Genomic DNA, 26,776 nt, shown 5'->3' on the forward strand with positions numbered 1-26,776 from the left:
TGTATTTTCCAGGTTTTATTTTTGTACAGAAAATGCAGGGTCCTGCTTCCATCTACAAACAATGTTTGACACCTGGAAGAAAAAGAATAAGACATTAGGATACCAGACCTAAACCTGCCTGAATCACAGTTTATGAATTACACACACAGTAGCTTAGCTACATGCTCAACGTAGTCTAGAAATATTGGATTCAGGCACCAGTATATTGACAGACTCAAATGGCACCCGATTCCCAATACAGTGTATTGCTTTTGAACAGATCCCTATGGGTCCTGGTCAAAAGTAGTGCAATATAAAAGGGAATAGGGTACCATTTGGGACACATATATTTGATAAAGTAAGGAAGCCCTTCTCAGACAAATGCCTCGATGTCTTCAACTGAAGAGACGTGCTGCTCTGGGGAACTGAACCTAGAGACACAGAACGTAACCCTGACCCAGTGACCCCAGACAGGCAGTGTCCCGTTCCGACTCGTCATCGTATCATCACTGAAGGGAAGAGTAAACTAACACTAAACAAATAGTCGCCCTTAAAGTCAACAAAGTGTATCACACTCTGAGATAGACACTTTCGTGCAGCATTTTAAATGACACTTATGGAGAGTCCTTTCACGACCACAAGCCTCCTCAACAATTACTACATTATCAATCTAGTTTCCCCCCACAATGCAAATTGAGTCACAACCTGGTTAAATTTGAGTCCCGAAGCAAAACCAGCTGAGAACCACTAATTTATAGTACAGTACATTTCTACTATGCAGTGGCTGGGTTAGCGTTAGGTTATAGTACCTGTCTACTATGCGGTGGGTACAGGAGTCTGTGGCATGGCTGCTGGGGCTTCTGGCTTGGCACCCTTCTGCTCCGACACAGGGGTGGAGGGGATAGTCTCGTCTTTGGGCTCCACAATGCTCACATGGTCTGGCAGAGGCTTCTTGGGGCCGATCTTACCACTGGGGTCCCATGGTAACATGATCTTCACCTTGATGCCTAGCACACCTGAGACAGACAAAAAACACATACATGAACACATCAGTGCTTACACAGACCCTCTACCCAAAGGTTATTCTGCGTACCTACACGTAGAACAGTGAAACGTATACAGTAGCGTCGGAAAGTATTCAGCCACCGTGACATTACAGCCTTATTTAAAAATCCTAATTAAAAAATAAAAAAAAGATCTACACACACACACACAATACCCCATAATGACAAAGCGGAAACATATTACATTTACATAAGTATTCAGACCTTTTGCTATGAGACTCAAAATTGAGCTCAGATGCATCTTGTTTCCATTGATTATCCTTGAGATGTTTCTACAACTTGATTAGAATCCACCCGTGGTAAATTCAATTGATTGGACATGATTTGGGAAGGCACACACTAGTTTATATGAGGTCGCACAGTTGCCAGTGCAAAAACCAAGCCAGGCCAAGAGGTCAAAGGAATTGTCTGTAGAGCAGCGAGACAGGATTGTGTCGCGGCACAGATCTGGGGAAGGGTACCAAAACATTTCTGCAGCATTGAAGGTTCCCAAGAACACAGAGAATGGCAAGAAGACTTGAGGCTGTAATCACTGCTTCAACAAAGCACTGAGTAAAGGGTCTGAATACTTATGTAAATATATATATATATATATATATATATATATTTTTTTTTTTAAACTTGTAATAAATTAGTTTTACCGTTTTCGCTTTGTCATTATAGGGTATTGTTGTTTGTAGATTAACGGGGGGAAAAACACCAATCAATTTTAGAATAAGGCTGTAACCTAACAAAATGTAGGAAAAGTCAAGGGCTCTGAACCTTTCTGAAGGCACTGTGGAATAGAGTATGAGGGTTAGCACATGTGTGATATAGCAAGTAAGAGGTTGATCATAATGACTTGACTACTATGACTGCCCTTCTCAGACAAATGCCTCGATGTCTTCAACTGAAGAGACACGCTGCTCTGGGGAACTGAACCCAGAGACACAGAACGTGACCCTGACCCAGCGACCCCAGAGACCGACCGTGACCCATTCCGACTCGTCATCGTATCATCACAGAAGGAAAATATTTCACCTTTAAAAAGCAACAGACCAAAAATTCTGCTGTTGATGAGACTCACCTTGACAGATCAGAATAATCTAGGGGTAGGGTATAGGGGCTGATTTGGTATTCACTTTGTCTAACCATTAGTAGTGTCTAGGAGTAGAGTAGTAGTGTAGTGTCTAGGGGTTGATTTGGTACTTACCCTGTCGGAGCAGGACGTGGCGCACAGCGGTGTCTACGTAGTAGTTGACTGGGTCTCCACTGTGGATCATCAGGCCATCAACAAACTTCATGGACTTGGCCCTCTGACCCCTCAGCTTCCCAGAAACCACCACTTCACAACCCTTAGAGCCACTCTCCATGATGAACCTCAGCACACCATAGCAAGCTCTGGGAGGGGGGGTGGAGGGAGAGGTAGGAGAAGAGAGATAGTGAAGAGTGCGCAGAAAAGAGTGTGTGGGGAGAGGAAGAAAGGCGGGGGGGAGAAGACGAAAGGTGGAGCAAAAATGGGTGGGGGGTTGGGATATGAGAAAGAAAATGGGTTTAATACACATCAACTTATACAGGACTGTGAGATCACATCTGACATTATGAGCCATTTTCCTGGCCCTTCTCAGACAAATGCCTCGATGTCTTCAACTGAAGAGACCTGCCTCTCTGGGGAACTGAAACCAGACACACAGAACGTGACACCAACCCAGTGTACCCAGAGACAGACTGTCCCATTCCGACTCGTCATCGTATCATCACTGAAGGGAGACATTCTACTGTATGTCATGAGAAAGGAAGTTTAAGAAAGTGGACTGTAACAGCAGGGGCATGTTCTGCTCAATAGATTAATGGAGACACTGATCGTAGCATGCTAAGCTAACCAGTGGCTGCTCAAGATACCTAAATACTGCAAATTAACTTAAATGGTCTGGGGCGATCGACGACAGCACAAATTAGTGGGGGGGCAGTCGTTTTCTGGCAACTTTCTCCTGAACAGATCTAGAACCCGCTTACCTTCCCAAATCCTAACCTGTACCATTAAGAGTGAAACCTGCACCACTGAAGGTTAATGCATAACGGACCTTAGATCAGTGTCTAGGTGCAACAGGTTGGAGGTCAGCGGCCAGGGTTAGTCTTACCTACGTACAGCCAGACCTCCCAGCAACTTGTAGCGCAGAGACTCCGCCTGAGCAATGGCACAAAGACCACGGGTTGCAACCTTCTCAGCGTACAGCTAGAGGGGGAGAGAGTGGAGGAGGTTAACCTTCTACAAATACAAAGAGGCTACACAGCCTACAGCTTGGTGCGGGTGATGCAATGTGAGCTGTCGAACCACCACAGCAGAGAAGTGTAGCCTCGCAATTCACATTCTTAATTGTGATAGAAACCGTCTCTAGAACGCTTACAACTTCATGCATCCCTGACTACCTTTATCTTAGCCAACTAGCTACCGGACTACCTAACAAGAAACCATACGAATCCACACATTTCCTGTACTGGATTCAGTCCTTCTCAGACAAATGCCTTGATGTCTTCAATTGAAGAGACACGCTGCGCTGGGGAACTGGACCCAGAGACACAGAACGTGACCCTGACCCAGCGACCCCAGAGACTGACTGTGTCCCGTTCCGACTCGTCATCGTATCATCACTGAAGGAGCTTTTCCAGTCAGATTCTACCTTCAGACACACTTGAGGTTAGTTGTTTTACATTCATTAACACATTTCAAATCTTCCCCATGTAAAAATCTGTGGAATTCACACTTGTTTTAATTTAAACTTCACACAATCATATTCTTCTATCCCCCACACTGCCTTTAGAAGCCAAACCTCTGCCGAACCACAGTTCTCAGCTCCCTGCTATTGTGGTTAGGGAGCATGTCTAATGAGTACATGTATGCAACTGTAGTGTTTGTTTACCTCCACATTGCCCTCAGGGAAGCCAAACCTCTTCTGAACAACAGCGGTCAGCTCCCGGATGCGACGACCCTTCTCTCCCAGAACATTCTGGGTCCTGAAACAACAATGGCACTCTATTACTAAACGTGCTCTATGCAATCAGTTAGTCATCTAGTTTTCCTGAAAGTTCCAGCTGAACTTCGCCCATTCATCTTTCCCTCAATCCTGACTAGTCTCCCAGTCCCTGCCTCTGAAAAATATCTCCACAGCATGATTCTGCCACCACCACCATGCTTCACTGTAGGGATAGTGCTAGGTTTCCTCCAGACGTGACCTTGGCATTGAGGCAGAAGAGTTGACTCGGTTTCATCAGACCAGAGAATCTTGTCTCTTATGGTCTGAGAGTCCATTAAGTGCCTTTTAGCAAACTCCAAGCAGGCTGTGATGTGCATTTTACTGAGAAGTGCCTACGTTGGCTAACAAAGACCAAGCTTCTTGTTAACAGCATCCATGCCACCTAATATTTATTTTGTGCTTCCTGCAAACAGCGTTGAGATACTTGCAGGAGCCTCATTGTCTGTCCTAGTAGGAAATGTTTGCATGTGCTCAATAGCATTTACCTAGCATCCGCTATGAGAATTCCTTAGCACTTGTTAGCATTTCTTAAGTGAGGATGAGGACTTTTGCGCCTGGAGAATAAAAAATGTCCTTAAATAAATAATAAATAAAACTTTATCTAGGCAAGTCAGTTAAGAACAAATTCTTATTTACAAAGACATCCTACGTGAACGTTTGTGCACTACCGGTAATACCATATATCACGGGATGGCACAGGCTCCCCACGGAAATCGTGATACCCACACAACCCTACACCAATTCATTATTGTACCAACAATACACATTTTCAAGACAGTATAACCCCCTAACTACCAACATACCCGTAACGTTACCTTGTGGCCAGGATGATGATCTCGGTCCTGGTCGGGGTTACACGCACCTCCACACCGGAGTACCCATCCTCCGCAAGCTCGCGCGTCAGAAACTCGTTCAGCTCGGCTTTGAAGATTCCGTCCGCGACGAACTAACCAGGCACACAAATTGAGTATATCGTTAGCTAGGTTGTAGGGAACATGCTTGTAGTAGTCTCATAGCCGCTAGCGAACCTGCAACTGTTGGTGACATCAGCAAGTTACTATTACAGAGTATTACGGAGTACTTTTACTCTAACTGGGTAGTGCCAATGTTAAAATGAAGTAGCCTGCCACCTACGTAACGTTAATATTAACCAACTGGACACCGATCACTAATCCACCTACACACCACTGACAATCAGACTCGCAATTACATTTTTTGAATGGTACCATCATGGCTATACTTAAATCGCTAGTACGGTTTAAAAGGCACCCCTTCGCACGTTCTCTAGCGAAGTGGGGATTCTTTGTACGGGTAGGTAACATCTTTGTCAATCCTCTTTAGACTAGAGGACGAGGACACCGATCAATACGACAATCAACTCTGTACTCATGCTGCTAACACATGGCATCCCAATTTTCTACAAATGCATCAGTTACGAAGACCATTTTGGTAAGAAACGTGAACTAACCTTCCTCTTCTTAGAGATCTGCACCGCCATTTTGCCTGAGGCCGCTGACAGGAAAGAAATAGTTAAGGAACCGGAAGTTTATTTATACCCATAAATGCGAGTTCCGTCGATGCTTGATTACGATGGTGCTGGGCGCTTTCAACAACAAAAAATACTGGAAGCTAGTTAAAAATGGCAGCACATCTCAAAAAGCGAGTTTACGAGGAATTCTCCAAAGTTGTTCAGGTCGGTAGACGCATGGTTACGAAAAAACCCCGAAATATTCACATTTTAATTGTCGATGTTCTTACAATACTAGCAAGCCAGCTAGCTAACGTTAGACTCAGACTGTGTGAGTGTTTCGTTGCTAGCTAACCAACTGTTAACGTATTGCATCCCGCAATAACATCCGAATTTTTGATAACATGGTGCATCCTATTTCATGAACTTTAGGTAGTTAGAGATATTATTTTGGGCTCGTAGAATCGTTGCTAACTAGCTACGTTGGGTCACATGGATCTGAACACATGGCCAGTGGTAGCTCCTTTTAGTTAGCTAGCTGGTGTACATTTGCAATAGTGTTCTAGCCTGAGTACCAGTCTGTTTGTGTTATGATTATGCAAATCATGAAAAGGACAGCAATAGAGTAGGCAAGAGTACAAAGGGATCTGGTACCTGGCTAGCTTTGTCTAAATCCATGCTATAGTTCGATCCCTACAGCTTTAGATATGCCGTGATATGGATCTGGACAGCCAAACATCACATAATTAAAAGGTTTTGATTAAATTGTCTCTGTTGATCAACAGCTTCCCCAAGAGGAGGCTCCAGCCAAGAAGCTCCGTCTGACCAAGCCAAGTAAGTCTGCAGCGCTGCATATTGACCTGTGTAAGGCCTCCAACCCCACTGATGCCCTGCAGTACCTGCTGCACTTCGCCCGCAGCTCTGTGGAGGCTGAGAGTGTGGAAGGAGTTGTGCGCATACTGCTGGAACACTACTACAAGGTATGATAGCCCTGGCTTTAATCTTTCCATCCTCACATCTCTTCTTCCATCTTCTCCTTGCGTCCTCTCTCTTCTTTTTCTATCCTTCATCATTCTCCCATCTCTCCTCCTGGAACACTATTACAAGGTAAAGCAGCCCTCCTCTCCCTAGCTGCTCTTAGCAATGCGGGTGTATTTACATACACTAGCGTTGCTTTCAATTGTATTGGGTTGCACACAAACAATCAGTGGAAAGCCAGAAGTTTAATACTATTACATTTGTGCCGATGTACTCTCTGCTTACCTCATGTCAAAATAAAAGTCCTGCACATGCTGCATATGTGGGCAAAAAATGAATAACTTTTGGGGGACTTTTATTTTGACATGAGGTAAGCAGAGAAGAAGTGGGTCTACAACAGACCATGTTTAATAATCCGATCCTTTAGATATTTTGTCACAAATTCCACCCGTCAAAATGACCAACCTTCCTGCCCACCGGCACAATAAGTTGAATTGGAATTGTATTTAACTTCTGGCTTCTCGAGGACTGTTTTTGTGCAACCCAATACAACTGAAAGGAGTGTATGTACAGTGGGGCAAAAAAAGTATTTAGTCAGCCACCAATCGTGCAAGTTCTCCCACTTAAAAAGATGAGAGGCCTGTAATTTTCATCATAGGTACACTTCAACCATGACAGACAAAATGAGAAAATAACATTGTAGGATTTTTAATGAATCTATTTGCAAATTATGGTGGAAAATAAGTATTTGGTCACCTACAAACAAGCAAGATTTCTGGCTCTCACAGACCTGTAACTTCTTCGTTAAGAGGTGCCTCTGTCCCCCACTCGTTACCTGTATTAATGGCACCTGTTTGAACTTGTTATCAGTATAAAAGACACCTGTCCCCAACCTCAAACAGTCACACACCAAACTCCACTATGGCCAAGACCAAAGAGCTGTCAAAGGACACCAGAAACAAAATTGTAGACCTGCACCAGGCTGGGAAGACTGAATCTGCAATAGGCAAGCAGCTTGGTTTGAAGAAATCAACTGTGGGAGCAATTATTAGGAAATGGAGGACATACAAGACCACTGATAATCTCCCTCGATCTGGGGCTCCACGCAAGATCTCACCCCGTGGGGTCAAAATGATCACAAGAACGGTGAGCAAAAATCCCAGAACCACACGGGGGGTGATCTAGTGAATGACCTACAGAGAGCTGGGACCAAAGTAACAAAGCTACCATCAGTAACACACTACGCCGCCAGGGACTCAAATCCTGCAGTGCCAGATGTGTCCCCCTGCTTAAGGCAGTACATGTCCAGGCCCGTCTGAAGTTAGCTAGAGCGCATTTGGATGATCCAGAAGAAGATTGGGAGAATGTCATATGGACAGATGAAACCAAAATATAACTTTTTGGTAAATACTCAACTCGTGTTTGGAGGACAAAGAATGCTGAGTTGCATCCAAAGAACACCATACCTACTGTGACGCATGGGGGTGGAAACATCATGCTTTGGGGCTGTTTTTCTGCAAAGGGACCAGGACGACTGATCCGTGTAAAGGAAAGAATGAATGAGGCCATGTATCGTGAGATTTTGAGTGAAAACCTCCTTCCATCAGCAGGGGCATTGAAGATGAAATATGGCTGGGTCTTTCAGCATGACAATGATCCCAAACACACCGCCCGGGCAACGAAGGAGTGGCTTCGTAAAAAGCATTTCAAGGTCCTGGAGTGGCCTAGCCAGTCTCCAGATCTCAACCCCATAGAACATCTTTGGAGGGAGTTGAAAGTCTGTGTTGCCCAGCAACAGCCCCAAAACATCACTGCTCTAGAGGAGATCTGCATGGAGGAATGGGCCAAAATACCAGCAACAGTGTGTGAAAACCTTGTGAAGACTTACAGAAAATGTTTGACCTCTGTCATTGCCAACAAAGGGTATATAACAAAGTATTGAGATAAACTTTTGTTATTGACCAAATACTTATTTTCCACCATAATTTGCAAATAAATTCATTAAAAATCCTACAATGTGATTTTTCAGGATTTTTTTCCTTCTCATTTTGTCTGTCATAGTTAAAGTGTACCTATGATGAACATTTCAGGCCTCTCTCATATTTTTAAGTGGGAGAACTTGCACAATTGGTGGCTGACTAAATACTTTTTTGCCCCACTGTAAATACACCTGCGTTGCTGAGAGCAGCTATCCTTGCCCGTCCTTCGATGGTCCCTCTCTTCTACCCTCCTACATCTATCCTTTCTGCCTCTTCTTCTTCCATCCCTTCTTTCCCTCACCTTGCTCTGTGTCTTGCTGTAGAAGAGTGATAACTGTTTTTGTATCTATGTCTCTGTAGGAGCAGGATAACTCTGTGCGGCTGAAGATTGCCTCTCTGATCGGCCTGCTAAGTAAGACCCAGAACTTCAACCCTGAGAGTATCCTAGATGACACACTCAACACATTCAACACAGAGAGTAAGTTACACTCTGATACACACACTTAGTACATCGTACACACTCGTTCTCATATCTTCTCTGACCTAGTCCATGTCTGTCTCTGTGTTTTCTTCTCTGTGTGTGTCCAGAGTCCCATCAGGTCCTGGCTCAGCTGCTGGACACTCTGCTGGTCATCGGCACCCAGCTCCCAGAAAGCCTTATTGTTAGACACAGACTCATAGAGGTGGCCTACAAGGTAACACGCATACAGTCGTGGTCTGGAAGTCAATCAATCTCTCATCCTCTTTCTCATCCCGCTCTCTCTCATCGATCTCTCTCTCTCTCTCATCCCCCTCTTTCATCTTATCCCTCTCATTTCTCTCTCAGCACCTGTCAGACACATATTTCGGTGTGAGGAATAAATGCCTACAACTCCTGGGTTGCCTGGGAAACGTGGACACGCCCCTAAATAAAGATGGACAGGGATTGGTTCCAGCTGTTATTGGGGGCAGTGCTCCAGGTGTGTATATTTATTTGGGTTAACCAGGGTAGTTGAGTCAACAACAATAAAAACATTTACTACATGACATGTTTATTTACTTAATTTAATTGAACCAGTATTCCCCTCATTACATCATCATGTCTGAGAGATGTGTGTGGGATGTGCAGCAGCAGTGTGCTATCAGTGACTACTTTCCACTCTCCCTTCCTTCTCCTTCCAGGGGTGTCTGGTGGAGTGTGTGTGAGAGACGCGCAGAGCCTCATCAGTGACTACTTTGCAGACCAGGACCCAAGGGTGCGCACGGCGGCCATCAAAGCCATGGTATGACCACACTTCCTCCTGTTATGTCCCAATATACATCCTAGCATGCTCACTTAGAATGCATGCCCAAAAACAATGCTTCAGTCTATTGAGTGGATATTGAGAGGCCTCTCGATAGTCTGCACTGCTCTGAAAATACAGGACAGGTGAAAGTTAGCTGGATGCCTACTCCAAACATATAGGACGCCTCTCTAGACTATTGGCATGTGTACAGGCTAGATAGATTATATATTGACTGATTGATAATTAAATGTTCTGCTCTTCCTTTCAGCTGCAACTGCATGAAAGGGGACTGAAGATTCAACAGACCATTTATGATCAGGTAAAGTGTGTATGCGTGTGCATGCGTGTGGTTCTTTCCCAGCCGCTAGGTTCTTTTGTGTGAGCGTTTCTCTTTAATTGTGTGTCTAGGCCTGTCAGCTGCTGTGTGATGACTATGAGCAGGTTCGTTCGGCTGCCGTTCAGATGGTGTGGGTCCTGAGTCAGCTCTATCCAGAGAGGTAAGACATAGACGCACACACACACACACACTGGCTGTGTTCATGATCACCAAATCCATGATTCATTGTGGGTAAATTGTGACTGCCAGACTGATCTACAAATAATAATGAGTGGTTATTTATGATGCAAGTCGATTTGTAGATCATCAGTCAGCAGTCGCCTGCAATGTCGGCTGCAATGTCAAACAAGCCCATCACTGAACACACACACTCACTGACTGGGGGGGGTGAAAACTGCTGTGTGATTGATGAATAAAGGTGGCATCTGTCCAATCAGCATTGTGCCGATTCCGTCGTCCAATGAGCAAGTCCGTCTGGTCGACGACTCGTTTGGGAAGATCAGTCACATGGTCTCTGATGGATCCTGGGTGGTCAGGGTGCAGGCCGCCAAAACACTGGTGAGTACGCACACAAAAAAATTACATCTTACTTTTCAGATAGTCATGGTTCTCCTTTCCTCCCCTCCACTCATTCCTCTCTTCCTCAGGGTAACATGTTGCAGGTCAGTCCTCACTTCCTCGAGCAGACTCTGGACAAGAAGCTGATGTCAGACCTCAGGGTACGTACACTGTGTGTGTGTGTAAAATGTCTCTTCAGAGGAAGCATACAGCATTTTATTTGTAATTTATTTATAATAATGTATATTTCAGAGGAAACGTACGGCTCATAAGCAGTCGATGAGCTCTATGTAATCTAGATGTAATATAATACAGTACATATACTACCGTTCAAAAGTTTGGGGTCACTTTGAAATGTCTATTTTTGAAAGAAAAGCACATTTTCTGTCCCTTAAAATAACATAAAATTATTCAGAAATACAGTGTAGACATGGTTAATGTTGTAAATGACTATTGTAGCTAAAAATGGCTGATTTTTAATGGAATATCTACATAGATGTACAGAGGCCCATTATCAGCAAAAATCACTGTGTTAGCTAATCCAAGTTTATCATTTTAAAAGTCTAATTGATCATTATAAAACCATTTTGCAATTATGTCAGCACAGCTGAAAACTGTTGTACTGATGAAATAAGCAATAAAACTGGCCTTTAGACTAGTTGAGTATCTGGAACATCAGCATTTGTGGGTTCGATTACAGGCTCAAAATGGCCAGAAACAAATAACTTTTTCAGAAACTTGTCAGTCTGTGCTTGTTCTGAGAAATGAAGGCTATTCCATGCGAGAAATTGCCAAGAAACGGAAGATCTCGTACAACGCTGTGCACTAAACCCTTCACAGAACAGCGCAAACTGGCTCTAACTAGAATAGAAAGAGGAGTGGGAGGCCCCGGTGCACAACTGAGCAAGAGGACAAGTACATTGGAGTGTCTAGTTTGTGAAACAGACGCCTCTCAAGTCCTCAACTGGCAGCTTCATTAAATAGTGCCCGCAAAACACCATTCTCAACAGTGAAGAGGTAACTCTGGGATGCTGGCCTTTTTTTTCCTTCTTTTTTTTGTGAATTATACCCTGTTTTCTCCCCAATTTCATGGTATCCAATTGTTTTAGTAGCTACTATCTTGTATCATCGCTACAACTCCCATACGGGCTCGGGAGAGACGAAGGTTGAAAGTCATGCGTCCTCCGATACACAACCCAACCAAGCCGCACTGCGTCTTAACACAGCGCGCATCCAACCCTGAAGCCAGCCGCACCAATGTGTCGGAGGAAACACCGTGCACCTGGCAACCTTGGTTAGCGCACACTGCGCCCGGCCCGCCACAGGAGTCGCTGGGCGCAGTGCACGCTGACCAGGTCGCCAGGTGTACGGTGTTTCCTCTGACACGTTGGTGCGGCTGGCTTCCGGGTTGGATATGCATTGTGTCAAGAAGCAATGCGGCTAGGTTGGGTTGTGTTTCGGAGGACGCATGGCTCTCGACCTTCGCCTCTCCTGAGTCCGTACGGGAGTTGCAGCAATGAGACAAGACTAACTACTACCAATTGGATACCACGAAATTGGAGAGAAAAAAGGGGTAAGAAAACGAAAAACAAAAGTCTACAATGTATTTCTGATCAATTTGATGTTATTTTAATGGACAAAAAATGTGCTTTTCTTTCAAAAACATGGACATTTCTAAGTGACCCCAAACTTTCGAATGGTAGTGTAATATATTGTTAGTTTTTACTCAGGTTCTAAATAAACCATCAGACAACTAGGGAAGCTCAAACCAAGTTTGTTCACCCACTGGGTCAAACAGCTGAAAAGACAGACATGTTTCCACCAGCATTTATACCCCCATTGCCTTTTCCCTTACTCAGTAATATTCCAAGCCCCTAGCTCATATCCAACCTCCGTTGACCCCACCATATACATTCCTCCTACATATAACCATTCACTTCTGATGTAGCAAGTATTTCAAATTACAACACAACAATATATTAATAATAATGTTATATACATATATATATCTCAGAGGAAACGTACTGCTCATGAGCGGGCCAAGGAGCTCTATGCGTCAGGTGAGTTCTCCTCTGGGAGGAAATGGGCTGATGATGCTCCCAAGGAGAAGGTGGACACCTCAGCTGTCAACCTGATCGCCTCGGGGGCATGTGGAGCCTTCGTACACGGACTGGAGGACGAGATGTACGGTAAGAGTGTGTGTGTTTGGGGTTGTCTCTGTGTGTGTTATGTTTTGTTTGTTTCTGAGAAGGCTGTGGAGGCTCAGAGAGAGTGTGTGTTTTTGTGTGCGCATGGGTTTTATGTGTGTAAATTATAATGTGCCTATGTGTGTTTTATCTGTAGAGGTGCGTATTGCTGCTGTGGATGCACTCTCTGCTCTTGCCCAATCATCTGCCAGCTTTGCCGAGAAGTGCCTGGACTTCCTGGTTGACATGTTTAATGATGAGATTGAGGAAGTCAGGCTGCAGTCCATCCACGTCCTGAGACAGATCTCTACTAACATCACCCTGAGAGAAGACCAGCTGGATACTGTACTGGCTGTACTAGAGGTAACACAGACCAACACACATATGGAGACGCATACATGCACGTGCCAAGACACACACGCATGCATGCATGCACACACACACACACACAATTACAAGGAAAGAAGAACATTTCTAAATGTTAAAATATACAGTGCCAGTCAAAAGTTTGGACACACCTACTCATTCCAGGGTTTTTCTTTATTTTTCTATTTTCTACGTTGTTGAAAAGTAGTGAAGACATCAAACTATGAAATAATACACGGAATCATGTAGTAACCAAAAAAGTGTTAATAGATCTTAATAGATTTTTAGATTCTTCAAAGTATTCACCCTTTGCCTTGACAGCTTTGTACACTCTTGGCATTCTCTCAACCAGCTGAGGTAGTCACCTGGAATGTATTTCAATTAACAGGTGTGCCTTGTTAATTTGTGGGATTTCTTTCCTTCTTAATGCTTTGAGCCAACCGGTTATGTTGTGTCAAGGTAGGGGTGCAGAAGATAGCCGTATTTGGTAAAGAACAGCTCAAATAAGCAAAGAGAAACGACAGTCCATCATTACTTTAAGACATGAAGGTCGGTCAATCTGGATATTTCCAAGAACTTTGAAAGTTTCTTGAAGTGCAGTCGCAAAAACTAAACCATCTCAATTGGGTTGAGATCAGGTGATTGTGGAGGCCAGGTCATCTGATGCAGCACTCCATCACTCTCCTTCTTTGTCAAATAGCCTTTACACAGCCTGTCCTGTTGAAAAACAAATGAAGCGCAAACCAGATGGGATGGCGTATTGTTGCAGAATGCTGTGGTAGCCATGCTGGTTAAGTGTGCCTTAAATTCTAAGTAAATCACTGACAGTGTCACCAGCAAAGCACCCCAACACCATCACACCTCCTCCTCCATGCTTCACGGTGGGAACCACACATGTAGAGATCATCTGTTCACCTACTCTACGCCTGACAAAGACATGGCGGTTGGAACCCAAAATCTCACATTTGGACTCATCAGACCAAAGGACAGATTTCCACCGGTCTAATGTCTATTGCTTGTGTTCCTTGGCCCAAGCAAGTCTCTTCTTCTTATTGGTGTCCTTTTGTAGTGACTTCTTTGCAGCAACTCGACCATGAAGACCTGATTCACACAGTCTCCTCTGAACAGTTGATGTTGAGATGTGTCTGTTACTTGAACTCTGGTTAGCATTTATTTGGGCTTCAGTTTCTGAGGCTGGTAACTAATGAACTTATCTTCTGCAGCAGAGGTAACTGGGTCTTCCATTTCTGTGGTAGTCCTCATGAGAGCCAGTTTCATCATAGCGCCTGATGGTTTTTGTGACTGCACTTGAAGAAACTTTTTTCCGAATTGACTGACCTTCATGTCTTAAACTAATGGACTGTCATTTCTCTTTGCTTATTTGAGTTGTCCTTGCCATAATATGGACTTGGTCTTTTACCAAATATGTCTATCTTCTGTATACCACCCCTACCTTGTCACAACACAAGTGATTGGCTCAAACGCATTAAGGAAAGAAATTCCACAAATTCACTTTAAACAAGGCACACCTATTAATTGAAATGCATTCCAGGTGACTACCTCATGAATCTGGTTGAGAGAATGACAAGAGTGCAAAGCTGTTATCAAGGCAAAGGGTGGCTACTTTTAAGAATCTCTTTGGGGTTATTACATGATACCATATGTGTTATTTCATAGTTTTGATGTCTTCACTATTACTCTACAATGTAGAAAATAGTAAAAATAAAGAAAAACCCTGGAATGAGTAGGTGTGTCAACTTTTTGACTGGTGCTGTATCAATTTTTTTTAAAGAATAAAAATAATAACTGAAATGTGTAACTTATGTAGGATTCGTCTCGTGACATCAGAGAGGCGCTACATGAGTTGCTGTGTTTCACCAATGTGTCAACTAAAGAGTGTATCCAACTGGCCCTGCTGGAGCTGCTGAAAAACCTCACCAAGTACCCCACCGACCGCAACTCTGTCTGGAAGTAAGCTTCTGTCTGTGTGTATCACTTTGCAAGTGATTCAATAAAAAAGCTTTTAAAACTCAACACACTCTTTCTCGTCATCTCTCTCTCTCTATCCCTCTCATTCTCTCTAGGTGTCTAAAGTTTCTAGGTTGTCGTCATCCAACCCTGGTGTTACCGCTGGTTCCAGAGCTGCTCAGTACTCACCCCTACTTCCACACCCCTGAACCAGACATGGACGACCCTGCCTGTATCCTACATACATACATACATACATACATACATACATACATACATACATACACACACACACACACACACACACACACACACACACACACACACACACACACACACACCTATACCTAACTCTGTGTTGTGTGTTCCTGACCTAGCATAACAGATATTGCAGTGTTGGTGCTGGTGTTCAACGCAGCTCAGTCTTGTCCCACCATGACAGCTCTGTTCTCAGACCACACCTTTAGACACTACACCTACCTACGGGACAGCCTCTCTCACCTAGTACCTCCTCTCAGGGTAAGACACACACACACCCCTTTCACCAATATATGTTAAGACCCACTGTGTCATAATTAAGCAATAAGGCCCGAGGGGATGTACTATATGGCCAATATACCAAGGGATGTTTTTACACACGACGCAACGTGGAGTGCCTGAATACAGCCCTTAGCCATGGTATATTGACCATATACCACAAACCCCTGAGGTGCCTTATTGCTATTAAAAACTGGTTACCAACGTAATTAGAGCAGTAAAAATACATTTTGTCTTACCCATGGTATACGGTCTGATAGAACACGGCTGTCAGCCAATCAGCATTCAGGGCTTGAACCACCCAGTTTATTGTGTGTGTGTGTGTGTGTGTGTGTGTGTGTGTGTGTGTGTGTGTGTGTGTAGTTACCAGGGAGGACGCAGGCCCCAGGTGTGAGTGGTATAGAAGGTTCCGGCAGTGTGGAGTCTGCTCAACTGTTCCTCCAACAGAGTCTGAGCAGAATTAGCACTATACACAACCTACAGGACCCCGGGGCTCAGGACCTGCTCAACTTTACTATCAGGTACATACATACACACGAATACTATCAAAACATTTCAAACAATTTTTGAAGCGAATATTTTGTGTGTGTGTATCCTCTCAGAGACCTACAGAGACTGGGGGAGCTACAGACAGAGCTGGCAGGAGCTGCTGACTTCTCTGCCACCTACCTCCGCTGCCAACTACTGCTCACCAAGGTGTGTTTCTGCATCTGGATAGACCGGTGTCTGTCTGCATTACATTTGACCAGAATGCCCAAATCGTATTGCCTTTCCTCATCCCCTTGTCTCCTCTCCTTGTGTCCTTCCCACAGGCCTTGCAGGAGAAGTTGTGGACTATGGCCGTCCCCCTCTGCCTTAAACACAACGCCATGGCAACTGCTGCTGCCAAACAGGTACACACACACAAACTATTGTGCTTTTTTTAATAGTATTTTTCACTTTATTTAGACACTTGAAATGGGGGATACAGGTTGAAGGGGGGATTGAACCCCGATCTCCGATGGGAAGAGGAGCATATACACTGAGCGTACAAAACATTAGGAACACCTTCCTAATATTGAGTTGCATACCTTCAGAACCGCCTCAATTCATTGGGGCCTGGACTCTACAAGGTGTTGAAACCGGTGAAGCTGGCACCTACTACCATACCCCGTTCAAAGACACTTACATATTTTTGCCCATTCACCTTCTAAATGGCACACAATCACAATCCATCTCTCAATTGTCTGAAGGCTTCAAAATCCTTCTTTAACCCGTCTCCTCCCCTTCATCTACACTGATTGAAGTGGATAAAACAAGTGACATCAATAAGCGTCACCTGGTCAGTCTGTCATATATAAAGAGCAATGTTTTGTACACTCAGTGTATGTCTTCAGCCATTGGCGTTACCCCTAGACATTAATGTGATGTGTTTTTGTAGATGTTGGAGGAGACATATAAACTGGAGTTCCTATATAGTGGTCTGGAGAACAGACAGGTGGCCACCATACACCACGTCAGACTACAGGCTAAGGCCTTACAGCTAGTCCTGACTGCCCGTACCAGACGAGGGTTAGTATACACACAAACACCCCCACCGTCCATGTCTATAACTGTAAAGCAGCTCAACCCCTCTCATCTCTCTGCAGAGTTGAACCTCTCATCAGTGTCTGTGAGAAGTTCCTTCAGGAGGTGGAATCCTTTCAGAGGTATATTCTCTTTTTTTAACCATTTAATCTACCTATTTAATCTGTTTTTGACATCTTTGAAAACACAAGACAGACTATTTGTCCTATATAAGACAAAAAGAAACTGATGCATCCTAAATGAATTGTTGAACTGAATTGTTTAAATTTATCACCACAAGGTGGCAACTTTGACCTTGCAGAAAGCACACCCTTTTCTTTTGGTATTCTGATGAATCCTGACCTCTATGCCTCCAGGCTGTTTGTGGTGGAGCTGCCCCACCTCCAGGAAAGTTTTGTGGGGAAGCTGTTGGACTTGAGTCCCAAGCTGTCGGCCTGCAAGCCTGGAGAACTAGTCAAGATCCTTCAGACCACATTGAGACAGAGTGGCTTCTTAAACCTTCAATTACCTAAACAGGTACAGAGACACAGAGACACAGACACACACACACGCACACAGGTATTTGACCCAGGTGTGGTTTGTATTGGCTGGCAGGTCCAGCGTGCGTCGGCGACCATCATCGAGCCGACAGGAGAGTCTGACAACCCGCTGCGTTTCACATCTGGCCTGGTGGTGGCACTAGACATCGATGCTACGCTGGAGCACGTGCAAGACCCCCACAACACTGTCAAAGTACAGGTACACACACCCCTTGGCTGGGTTATGATTCTCCAACCTTCTCCCAAAGCGTACACTCACCCTTACCTAGAATATAGTGGAAACTCCCTCAAGCCATGCAGATGTTAATGCGAGTGTAGTGAAATGCTTGTGCTTCTAGTTCCGACAATGTAGTAATAACCAACGAGTAATCTAACCTAACAATTCCAAAACTACTACCTTATACACACATTGCACCAATCCAATGTAAATGCATAAGTTGGATACACCTGCACATTTCCGGGTGAACGAACCCTTTGTCCTGGACCCTAGCGGTATGTATATAAGCTGTGCCCTTTCTCCTGCTGATGGATGAAGTGTTGGTCCAAGTTGTAATAGTTTGCTTTGTCTTTTACACACACACACACATTTTCTCTCTCTCCAGGTGCTGTATCCAGACGGCCAGTCTCATGTGATTCAGCCTAAACCTGGAGACTTCAGAAGTCCTGGACCACACCGCCACCGCCTCATCACACAGGTCTACTTGTCTCACTCCGCATGGACTGGTGAGGACACACACTTCCGGTCTCACAGCACATGGACTAGTGGGGGGCACACCCACATTCTAGCTGTCTTATTCTGCATGGACTGGTGAGGACACAAACTCACCCCCGGCCCTTTTCTCTCTGTCTCAGAGGCGTGTCAGATCGAGGTGAGGCTGCTGCTGGCCTACAGCTCATCTCGTCTCTGTAAGGCAGTGTGGAGCGACAGCAGCACTGAAGGCCTCCAGCCAGCAGAGGGTGCCACTGAGGGAACCATTCCCTTCGGCAAACCTGTCAAGGTCTTCATCATGCCTAAACCTGCCCGCCGCTGACAAACACCTAAGCATCCATCTCGCTATCTTGTTTTCTCCCTCTCCCACCCCTGACCCTCTAGTCCTCAGCCATTGGCTGTTCCTTACTGCATACATATTTACTAAACAATGTTTATATTGTTAGTGTGTAACTGTGTGCCACTCCTGGCTGACTGCTCAACTAGATTGAGGATGCGTCCTATATAGTGCACTACTTTTGACCACTAAAGGAAAAAGGGTGCTATTTGGGATTTCATCCTGAGACTGAGCAAGAGAATCATTGAGGTCACCTGTCTGATCTGTGTTGCTATAGTTAAGGGCCATTTTTTTTCTTTGAATGACAATAAATGAAACCAGATGACAAAAACAAGCCTTTATTCACAGCAAGTCATTTTAGCTCTTCATTAGTGTTCTGAATGTTTCACTTTGCTAATGCACCCCAGGGTTGTGTTCATCAGGCACCAAACAGGGATGGACTATATGGACTTGTCCATTGCAAAACATTTTGCTATGGTGTGCTGTAATGAATATGACATGTTGAATCGCACCAGGCTTTCAGAGTTCTCCTACTGGCCACCTGTGGTATGTCATCAGCAGGTAGAGTGGAAGATGCCACCCACCTTGGCTCCCTGGCCAACCAGGTTGTTGTATTCTGTGATGGCCTTCTCTGTCTGCAGAACTATCAGCTCCACTCCTCTCTGTCTCACGAATTCCACAGTTGAGGACGGGACCTTAGAGAGAGCGCAGAGTTCAACATTGCAGCCATCTTTAAAGGAAAACTGCCCAAAAATTATATTTTTGTTTCATTAGTCCATTGTTAGCATAGTTCCAAAATGTTTTGCATGTCAGCAATCAAGTTTTCAAGATGTAACTTTCAAAACCCAGAAATCATCCCCGTATGATGCAATTTGCATCATGATTCTGGGTTTTGCATCATACAGGGCTGATTTCTGGGTTTTGAAAGGTCCGTGGGGCGACGCACAATTGGCCTAGCGTCGTACGGGTTAGGGGGGGCTTGGCCGGTAGGAATATCCTTGTCTCATCGCGCACCAGCAACTCCTGTGGCGGGCCGGGCGCAGTGCGCGCTAACCAAGGCCCCCAGGTGCTTCCTCCGACACATTGGTGCGGCTGGCTTCCGGGTTGGATGTGCGCTGTGTTAAGAAGCTGTGCGGCTTGGTTGGGTTGTGTTTCGGAGGACGCATGGCTTTTGACCTTCGTCTCTCCCGAGCCCATACGGGAGTTGTAGCGATGAGACAACAATTGGATACCACGAAATTGGGGAGAAAAGGGGGTAAAACAAATTAACGTTTTTGGGTGGAGTTTAAAAGGAGAGTCAGGACTGACTGATCTACAAATCACCTTGCATCATAAATACTCTATTTGTAGATCAGTCATTCAATTTACCCGTGGTACATCAGTTTTGATGCATCTCGAACAAGGCCAGAGAGAGAAATCAGGGGAATTGTGTAGTGGCTAGGGAAAGTGTAGGGCTGAGGAAGGGTAATGTACATGGTGAAAGTATGTTTGTCAGGGCAAGGGAAAGTGAAGGATAGGGTAAACAGAGAGGAAGCGAGAGGTTTTACTCCACCCAAAATAAGCACACGAAGTGAGGAATTTTTGTATGGAGGTTTGAGTGTCAAATTTGATTTAAAAAAATGTAATTGTTCTTATTTGATAGAAAATAAGTTTCATAATAGGTTGTTACGAATGCAGTGTAATAAGTGGACGCCCTTGGCATTTCGGCAACCCAAAAACGACTTTATCAGAGTTGTGCCTGTTGTCATAAAGAGAGGACTCATCGTGGATATAATCCATTTTAGCATGGACATTGAAGGCTTCCAACATTAAAGTAGTCAACTGGGTGGGGATTCCTAGGAGTTGGAAAAATCAGCCAATGAAGGAAAATAAAATGTACTATAAAAATGGAGCCTATTGCCATCACAGACGCTATAATGGGAGATACAAAGATGAGGCCTCTAAAGCTTATCTGCCCTCTCATTGGCTAGAATATTCCCACCTGATCTCACCTCCAGCCTGCCTTTCATCTTTAAGAACATTTCCCCATTGTTAGAGTGCACTAATATCTTGTCAATATAATAAACAATCTTTGGGGCGAATGGTGTAGGTCTCGGGAAAGTGTCATGTAAACGAGTAGGGGAAGAGTGTGTGTATGGGGCTGGGGGATACCTGCAGCGCCTCACTCATGCCCCGCCCGATGACCAGAGTCGCCACACCCTTCTGAAGCACCTCCTCCAGATCTGCAGGCTGCACTCCAGGGTGATGCTACACACAGTCAGTCACATTGTCATCATCATCATACAAGGTGCCATTTGAGACGCAGTCCATGTCTTAACTTACATCCGTCCCAGTCTCTCTCCAGTCCCATGCGCGGCTACCCCCGGGCCACACCTTACAGTCCTTATAGGAAGAGGAGCAGCCCTTCACCTTCATGTGTCCCCAGGACAGGGAAGCGATCTCTGGCGACGACATAGGTCAGATGTTGTGTCTCGGCTGCTGCAGGCACGTTTGGAAACAAACGCAGCGTTTTCAACTAAACACAAGGCAAACGCAGCTTTTCATTGGAAATTAATGTAATTCTGGTGTACCAAAATGCAATGACGCAGTTGGTGTGATCAAAGTAAAAGGTGGGCCAGGAACCGGAGAGTTGCTGGCATCAGTATCCTAGATACTATCCTGCCTTTGTGACATAGAGCAACCCCTTAATGTCAATCGGGCGCTTTCAGGAAAAACAACTTGCAATATCAGTTATGTTATACTCGCAGACAATATTTCGACAGTTTTGGAAATCTGACAATTATATGCATATTCTAGATTCTGGGCCTGAGAAATAGGCCGTTTCATTTGGGTCCGTTTTTCATCCAAACATCAAAATACTGCCCCCTACACTCGAGGTTAATGGCTAATCGGCGGCCCTGCTCAAACCTCTCCGATATGTGTGTTGGTGTCTCTCAGAGGGGTTGTCAACTTGAGATCAATGCTCCAAGGAATATGGATATATAAAGTATTATTGTAAAACATAAGCATATCTAGTGATAAACGTACCTAAAGTTGAATCCCTATGAACTATTATTAGATCGTATTTCTGTCAACGTGACCATGTAAACAAACACTGGCGAACTGTAGCATGTTCACGCAAACAAGTGTTTGAAACCGAACGATCATTTATGAACCGAAACTGAATGTCACTTTGCTATCATTTACTACCGACTTGTCTTGGTTTTAGAACTATTAATTTTATGTCCGTCAGTCGTGAATGCTTCTTTTCCTTACCAGTTCGTTGCCTCGGAGGCAGCCTGTGCTACTTTCGTAAAGGGGTGTGTTCCGGATCGTTAGGTTAAGTAGCTGATACCTCAGCGTTGTGGAACGTTGCGGATAGATATTCAATGAGCTGATGTGATTACTTATTCTACATACCAGAGAAATGTATGATGTAGAACCAATATACATCATACATTTCTATAAGAACGTAAGACAACGTTGTCTCCTGCTGAACGTGGCGATGACAAAATGTGGACTGGTTAAGGTTAATTGTAACTGAACGTTTGAAGCAATGGCTGTTTGTCCCACCGAGTTCATCCAATAACCATTTACTTTATTTATCAAATGTATTTCTACGTGGACTTTTAAGTTGTGTGTGAGTCACTCCGGTTCCCCCAAACGGCTATTATACTGCCTTTAGGTTCCCATTCCTCCTGTTACGTCACTAATGTCAGCCAATGTGTACACTGTCGAAAGGGGAAACAATGATGCTGCAAACGTATTTGATAATAAAAAATATATATATATTCTGTTTATCCACAAAAACATGCATCACAAGCTGGCTTCCGGGCCCCGAAAGCATATTTCTGGACTAAAAAAGGACTTCTCGATTCTGCATGCACCACATGTAAAAATAACAGTTCTGGGTCTTTCAATTAATAAATGTCGCCAATGTGTGACATGCATGATTTTCATGCAGTTCCACGTGTATTTAGAGTAATAAAAGTGAATATACAGTTGAAGTCAGAAGTTTACATACACTTAGGTTGAGTTATTAAATCTCATTTTTCAACCACTCCACAAATTTCTTGTTAACAAACTATAGTTTTGGCAAATCAGTTAGGACATCTACTTTGTGCATGACACAAGTCACTTATAATTCACTGTATCACAATTCCATGACACAGGACGTTTTCCAACAATTGTTTATAGACACATCGAAATAGTCTATCACAATTCCAGTGGGTCAGAAGTTTACATACACTAAGTTGACTGCCTTTAAACAGCTTGGCTAGGCTAATTGACATAATTTGAGTCAATTAGAGGTGTACCTGTGGATGTATTTCAAGGCCTACCATCAAACTCAGTGCCTCTTTGCTTGACATCATGGGAAAATCAAGAAATCAGCCAAGACGCCAAAATGTTTTGCTCCACAAGTCTGGCTCATCCTTGGGAGCAATTAACTATCGCCTGAAGGTACCACATTCATCTGTGCAAACAATAGTACACGAGTATAAACACCATGGAACCACGCAGCCATCATACCACTCAGGAAGGAGATGCGTTCTGTCTCCTAGAGATGAACATACTTTGGTGTGAAGAGTGCAAATCAATCCCAGAACAACAGCAAAGGACCTTGTGAAGATGCTGGAGGAAACGGGTACAAAAGTATCTTTATCCACAGTATAACGAGTCCTATAAATCGACAACCTGAAAGGCCGATCAGCAAGGAAGAAGCCACTGCTCCAAAACCGCCATAAAAAAGCCAGACTACTTTCTGGAGAAATGTTCTCTGGTCTGATGAAACAAAAATAAAACTGTTTGGCCATAATTGTTCCTGTTCCCAAGAAAGCTAAGGTAACTGAGCTAAATGACTACCGCCCCGTAGCACTCACTTCCGTCATCATGAAGTGCTTTGAGAGACTAGTCAAGGACCATATCACCTCCACCCTACCTGACACCCTAGACCCACTCCAATTTGCTTACCGCCCAAATAGGTCCACAGACGATGCAATCTCAACCACACTGCACACTGCCCTAACCCATCTGGACAAGAGGAATACCTATGTGAGAATGCTGTTCATCGACTACAGCTCGGCATTCAACACCATAGTACCCTCCAAGCTCATCATCAAGCTCGAGACCCTGGGTCTCGACCCCGCCCTGTGCAACTGGGTTCTGGACTTCCTGACGGGCCGCCCCCAGGTGGTGAGGGTAGGCAACAACATCTCCACCCCGCTGATCCTCAACACTGGGGCCCCACAAGGGTGCGTTCTGAGCCCTCTCCTGTACTCCCTGTTCACCCACGACTGCGTGGCCACGCACGCCTCCAACTCAATCATCAAGTTTGCAGACGACACAACAGTGGTAGGCTTGATTACCAACAACGACGAGACGGCCTACAGGGAGGTGAGGGCCCTCGGAGTGTGGTGTCAGGATATAACCTCACACTCTACGTCAACAAAACTAAAGGAGATGATTGTGGACTTCAGGAAACAGCAGAGGGAACACCCCCCCTATCCACATCGATGGAACAGTAGTGGAGAGGGTAGTACGTTTTAAGTTCCTCGGCATACACATCACAGACAAACTGAATTGGTCCACTCACACAGACAGCATCGTGAAGAAGGCGCAGCAGCGCCTCTTCAACGTCAGGAGGCTGAAGAAATTCGGCTTGTCACCAAAAGCACTCAAACTTCTACAGATGCACAATCGAGAGCATCCTGGCGGACTGTATCACCGCCTGGTACGGCAACTGCTCCGCCCACAACCGTAAGGCTCTCCAGAGGGTAGTGAGGTCTGCACAACGCATCACCGGGGGCAAACTACCTGCCCTCCAGGACACCTACACCACCCGATGTTACAGGAAGGCCATAAAGATCATCAAGGACATCAACCACCCGAGCCACTGCCAGTTCACCCCGCTATCATCCAGAAGGCGAGGTCAGTACAGGTGCATCAAAGCTGGGACCGGGAGACTGAAAAACAGCTTCTATCTCAAGGCCAGACTGTTAAACAGCCACCACTAACATTGAGTGGCTGCTGCCAACACACTGACTCAACTCCAGCCACTTTAATAATGGGAATTGATGGGAAATGTAAAATATATCACTAGCCACTTTAAACAATGCTACTTAATATAATGTTTACATACCCTACATTATTCATCTCATATGTATACATATATACTGTACTCTATATCATCTACTGCATCCTTATGTAATACATGTATCACTAGCCACTTTAACTATGCCACTTTGTTTACATACTCATCTCATATGTATATACTGTACTCGATACCATCTACTGTATCTTGCCTAAGCTGCTCTGTACCATCACTCATTCATATATCTTTATGTACATATTCTTTATCCCCTTACACTGTGTATAAGACAGTTTTTTGGGGGGGGGAATTGTTAGTTAGATTACTTGTTGGTTATTACTGCATTGTCAGAACTAGAAGCACAAGCATTTCGCAACACTCGCATTAACATCTGCTAACCATGTGTATGTGACAAATAAAATTTGATTTGATAATGAACATACTTCTGTTTGGAGGAAAAGGGGGAGGCTTGCAAGCCGAAGAACACCATCCTAGCTTAAGGACACCAAAGTCATGGTATTGGAGTGGCCATCAAAAAGCCCTGACCTCAATCCTATAGAAAATTAGTGGGCAGAACTGAAAGTGTGTGCGAGCAAGGAGGCCTACAAACCTGACTCAGTTACACCAGCTCTGTCAGGAGGAATGGGCCAAAATTCACCCAACTTATTGTGCGAAGCTAGTGGAAGGCTACCAAAAACATTTGACCCAAGTTAAACAATTTAAAGGCAATGCTAACAAATACTAACTGAGTACCAGTTAAACTTCTGACCCACTGGGAATGTAATGAAATAAATAAAAGCTGAAATCATTCTCTACTATTATTCTGACATTTCACATTCTTAAAATAAAGTGGTGACCCTAACTGACCTAAGACAGTGAATTTTTACTGAGATTTAATATCAGGAATTGTGAAAAACTGAGTTTAAATGTAATTGGCTAAGGTGTATGTAAACTTGACTTCAACTGTATGCAAATTGGCCCAACTCCACCTAAACATAGGCCTAGGACTATACATCCTTTAAATCAGGGTAAATAAAGACACTGGCAAGTCAAACTCAATGACTTTCAGGTACTTTTTCCAAGCATTTCATTGTAATTTTCAAGGACCTCCATGGTATACAACCTTATAATTTATACAATTGTACATATACGGCCTAATATATAACCCCTCCCCCCAAAAAGCATGCAAAAAAGTAGCTCATTGCCACTAAGAATAATGCATTATTTAGGCCTTGCCAAGCCATTGATATTTTGAATATCACTACATTAAAAAATGTGAAAATAATGTGGAAATTGCCTTACTAAATAGATTGGATGCATGCATGGTGATTTTACTGTAGCCTATGTGGCCGACCCAGGGACACATAAATCCAAGAATAGGGGTAGCATTAATCTCACCGTCGCTGTTTTTATAATGAGAAAGCAGGCTACTTCAAGCTCCTTGTATTGCAGGTGTAACATGGTAAACAAACTGTATTTTACATGTTTCATTACCAGATAATATTACATAGCCACTAACTTGGGTGTTGCGCAATAATCCATCCAACACAATTTCACACAGTAGACAGTGTACCATCCCAGGCACAGAAACATGAACTCATTACTTTAAGGCTTTCTCTGTTAAATGTAAAGGTGACCCGGCTGTAAATCAAACAAAATCAACATCAATGACTTATCAACAGCTGTTACAAGTTGTCCAGTGTAAGAAATCCTCAGTGGTACTCTAGTTTATAGAAAGACCCTTCTGCGGGACAGTATGCCACCACCACATACACCTTGGGCAGTATGGCTTTCAGTATAAAAAGATACCCAGAAACGGCTTGTCCAATTCAAATCCCTGATCTCGTTAAAGAAACTTC

General features: G+C 44.2%; 4 protein-coding genes and 4 non-coding genes across 9 annotated transcripts in view; 1 reads left to right on the forward strand and 7 right to left on the reverse strand.

Moving 5' to 3' along the window:
• Positions 1–5,636, reverse strand: rps3 (ribosomal protein S3). The gene is made up of 7 exons (XM_024444920.2): positions 5,526–5,636; positions 4,873–5,003; positions 3,944–4,037; positions 3,164–3,258; positions 2,236–2,423; positions 789–995; positions 1–72 (listed from the first exon to the last, which is right to left on the reverse strand). The coding sequence occupies exons 1-6, from the start codon at positions 5,553–5,555 to the stop codon at positions 796–798; spliced, it is 738 nt and encodes a 245-aa protein (XP_024300688.1). The 5' UTR covers positions 5,556–5,636; the 3' UTR covers positions 1–72; positions 789–795.
• Positions 348–494, reverse strand: LOC112267750. The gene has a single exon (XR_002956134.1). It is a non-coding gene; the product is annotated as a small nucleolar RNA SNORD15 (small nucleolar RNA).
• On the reverse strand, positions 1,902–2,050 carry LOC112267752. The gene has a single exon (XR_002956136.1). It is a non-coding gene; the product is annotated as a small nucleolar RNA SNORD15 (small nucleolar RNA).
• Positions 2,642–2,788, reverse strand: LOC112267764. The gene has a single exon (XR_002956146.1). It is a non-coding gene; the product is annotated as a small nucleolar RNA SNORD15 (small nucleolar RNA).
• On the reverse strand, positions 3,532–3,680 carry LOC112267754. The gene has a single exon (XR_002956138.1). It is a non-coding gene; the product is annotated as a small nucleolar RNA SNORD15 (small nucleolar RNA).
• On the forward strand, positions 5,603–19,184 carry ints4 (integrator complex subunit 4). Of its 2 annotated transcripts, XM_024444965.2 has the most exons (24): positions 5,603–5,750; positions 6,311–6,505; positions 8,843–8,960; positions 9,071–9,177; positions 9,309–9,441; positions 9,644–9,744; positions 10,016–10,066; positions 10,156–10,244; positions 10,522–10,642; positions 10,732–10,803; positions 12,657–12,831; positions 12,986–13,191; positions 15,023–15,165; positions 15,279–15,394; positions 15,548–15,681; positions 16,063–16,220; positions 16,302–16,395; positions 16,512–16,592; positions 17,120–17,250; positions 17,328–17,387; positions 17,622–17,781; positions 17,860–18,003; positions 18,407–18,527; positions 18,657–19,184. In XM_024444965.2, exons 1-24 carry the CDS (start codon positions 5,697–5,699, stop codon positions 18,833–18,835), a joined length of 2,943 nt encoding a protein of 980 aa, XP_024300733.1. In that variant the 5' UTR covers positions 5,603–5,696; the 3' UTR covers positions 18,836–19,184. The 2 variants fall into 2 exon arrangements, with proteins under 2 accessions (XP_024300733.1, XP_024300732.1); XM_024444964.2 differs by having other exon boundaries at positions 17,622–18,003.
• aamdc (adipogenesis associated, Mth938 domain containing) lies at positions 19,173–22,300 on the reverse strand. The gene is made up of 4 exons (XM_024444921.1): positions 22,106–22,300; positions 21,173–21,328; positions 21,002–21,097; positions 19,173–19,545 (listed from the first exon to the last, which is right to left on the reverse strand). The coding sequence occupies exons 2-4, from the start codon at positions 21,302–21,304 to the stop codon at positions 19,405–19,407; spliced, it is 369 nt and encodes a 122-aa protein (XP_024300689.1). The 5' UTR covers positions 21,305–21,328; positions 22,106–22,300; the 3' UTR covers positions 19,173–19,404.
• LOC112266985 (pannexin-1-like) overlaps positions 19,475–26,776 on the reverse strand; it is a 12,643-nt gene continuing 5,341 nt past the window's right edge. The window contains exons 9-11 of the transcript XR_006078832.1: positions 21,173–21,325; positions 21,002–21,079; positions 19,475–19,545 (exon numbers count right to left, since the gene is read on the reverse strand). The gene's annotated coding sequence lies outside the window, so the exon portion shown is untranslated. The remainder of the gene's footprint in view (positions 19,546–21,001; positions 21,080–21,172; positions 21,326–26,776) is intronic.

The sequence above is a fragment of the Oncorhynchus tshawytscha genome, linkage group LG14 (assembly GCF_018296145.1).
Source record: "Oncorhynchus tshawytscha isolate Ot180627B linkage group LG14, Otsh_v2.0, whole genome shotgun sequence".
NCBI lineage: Eukaryota > Metazoa > Chordata > Actinopteri > Salmoniformes > Salmonidae > Oncorhynchus > Oncorhynchus tshawytscha.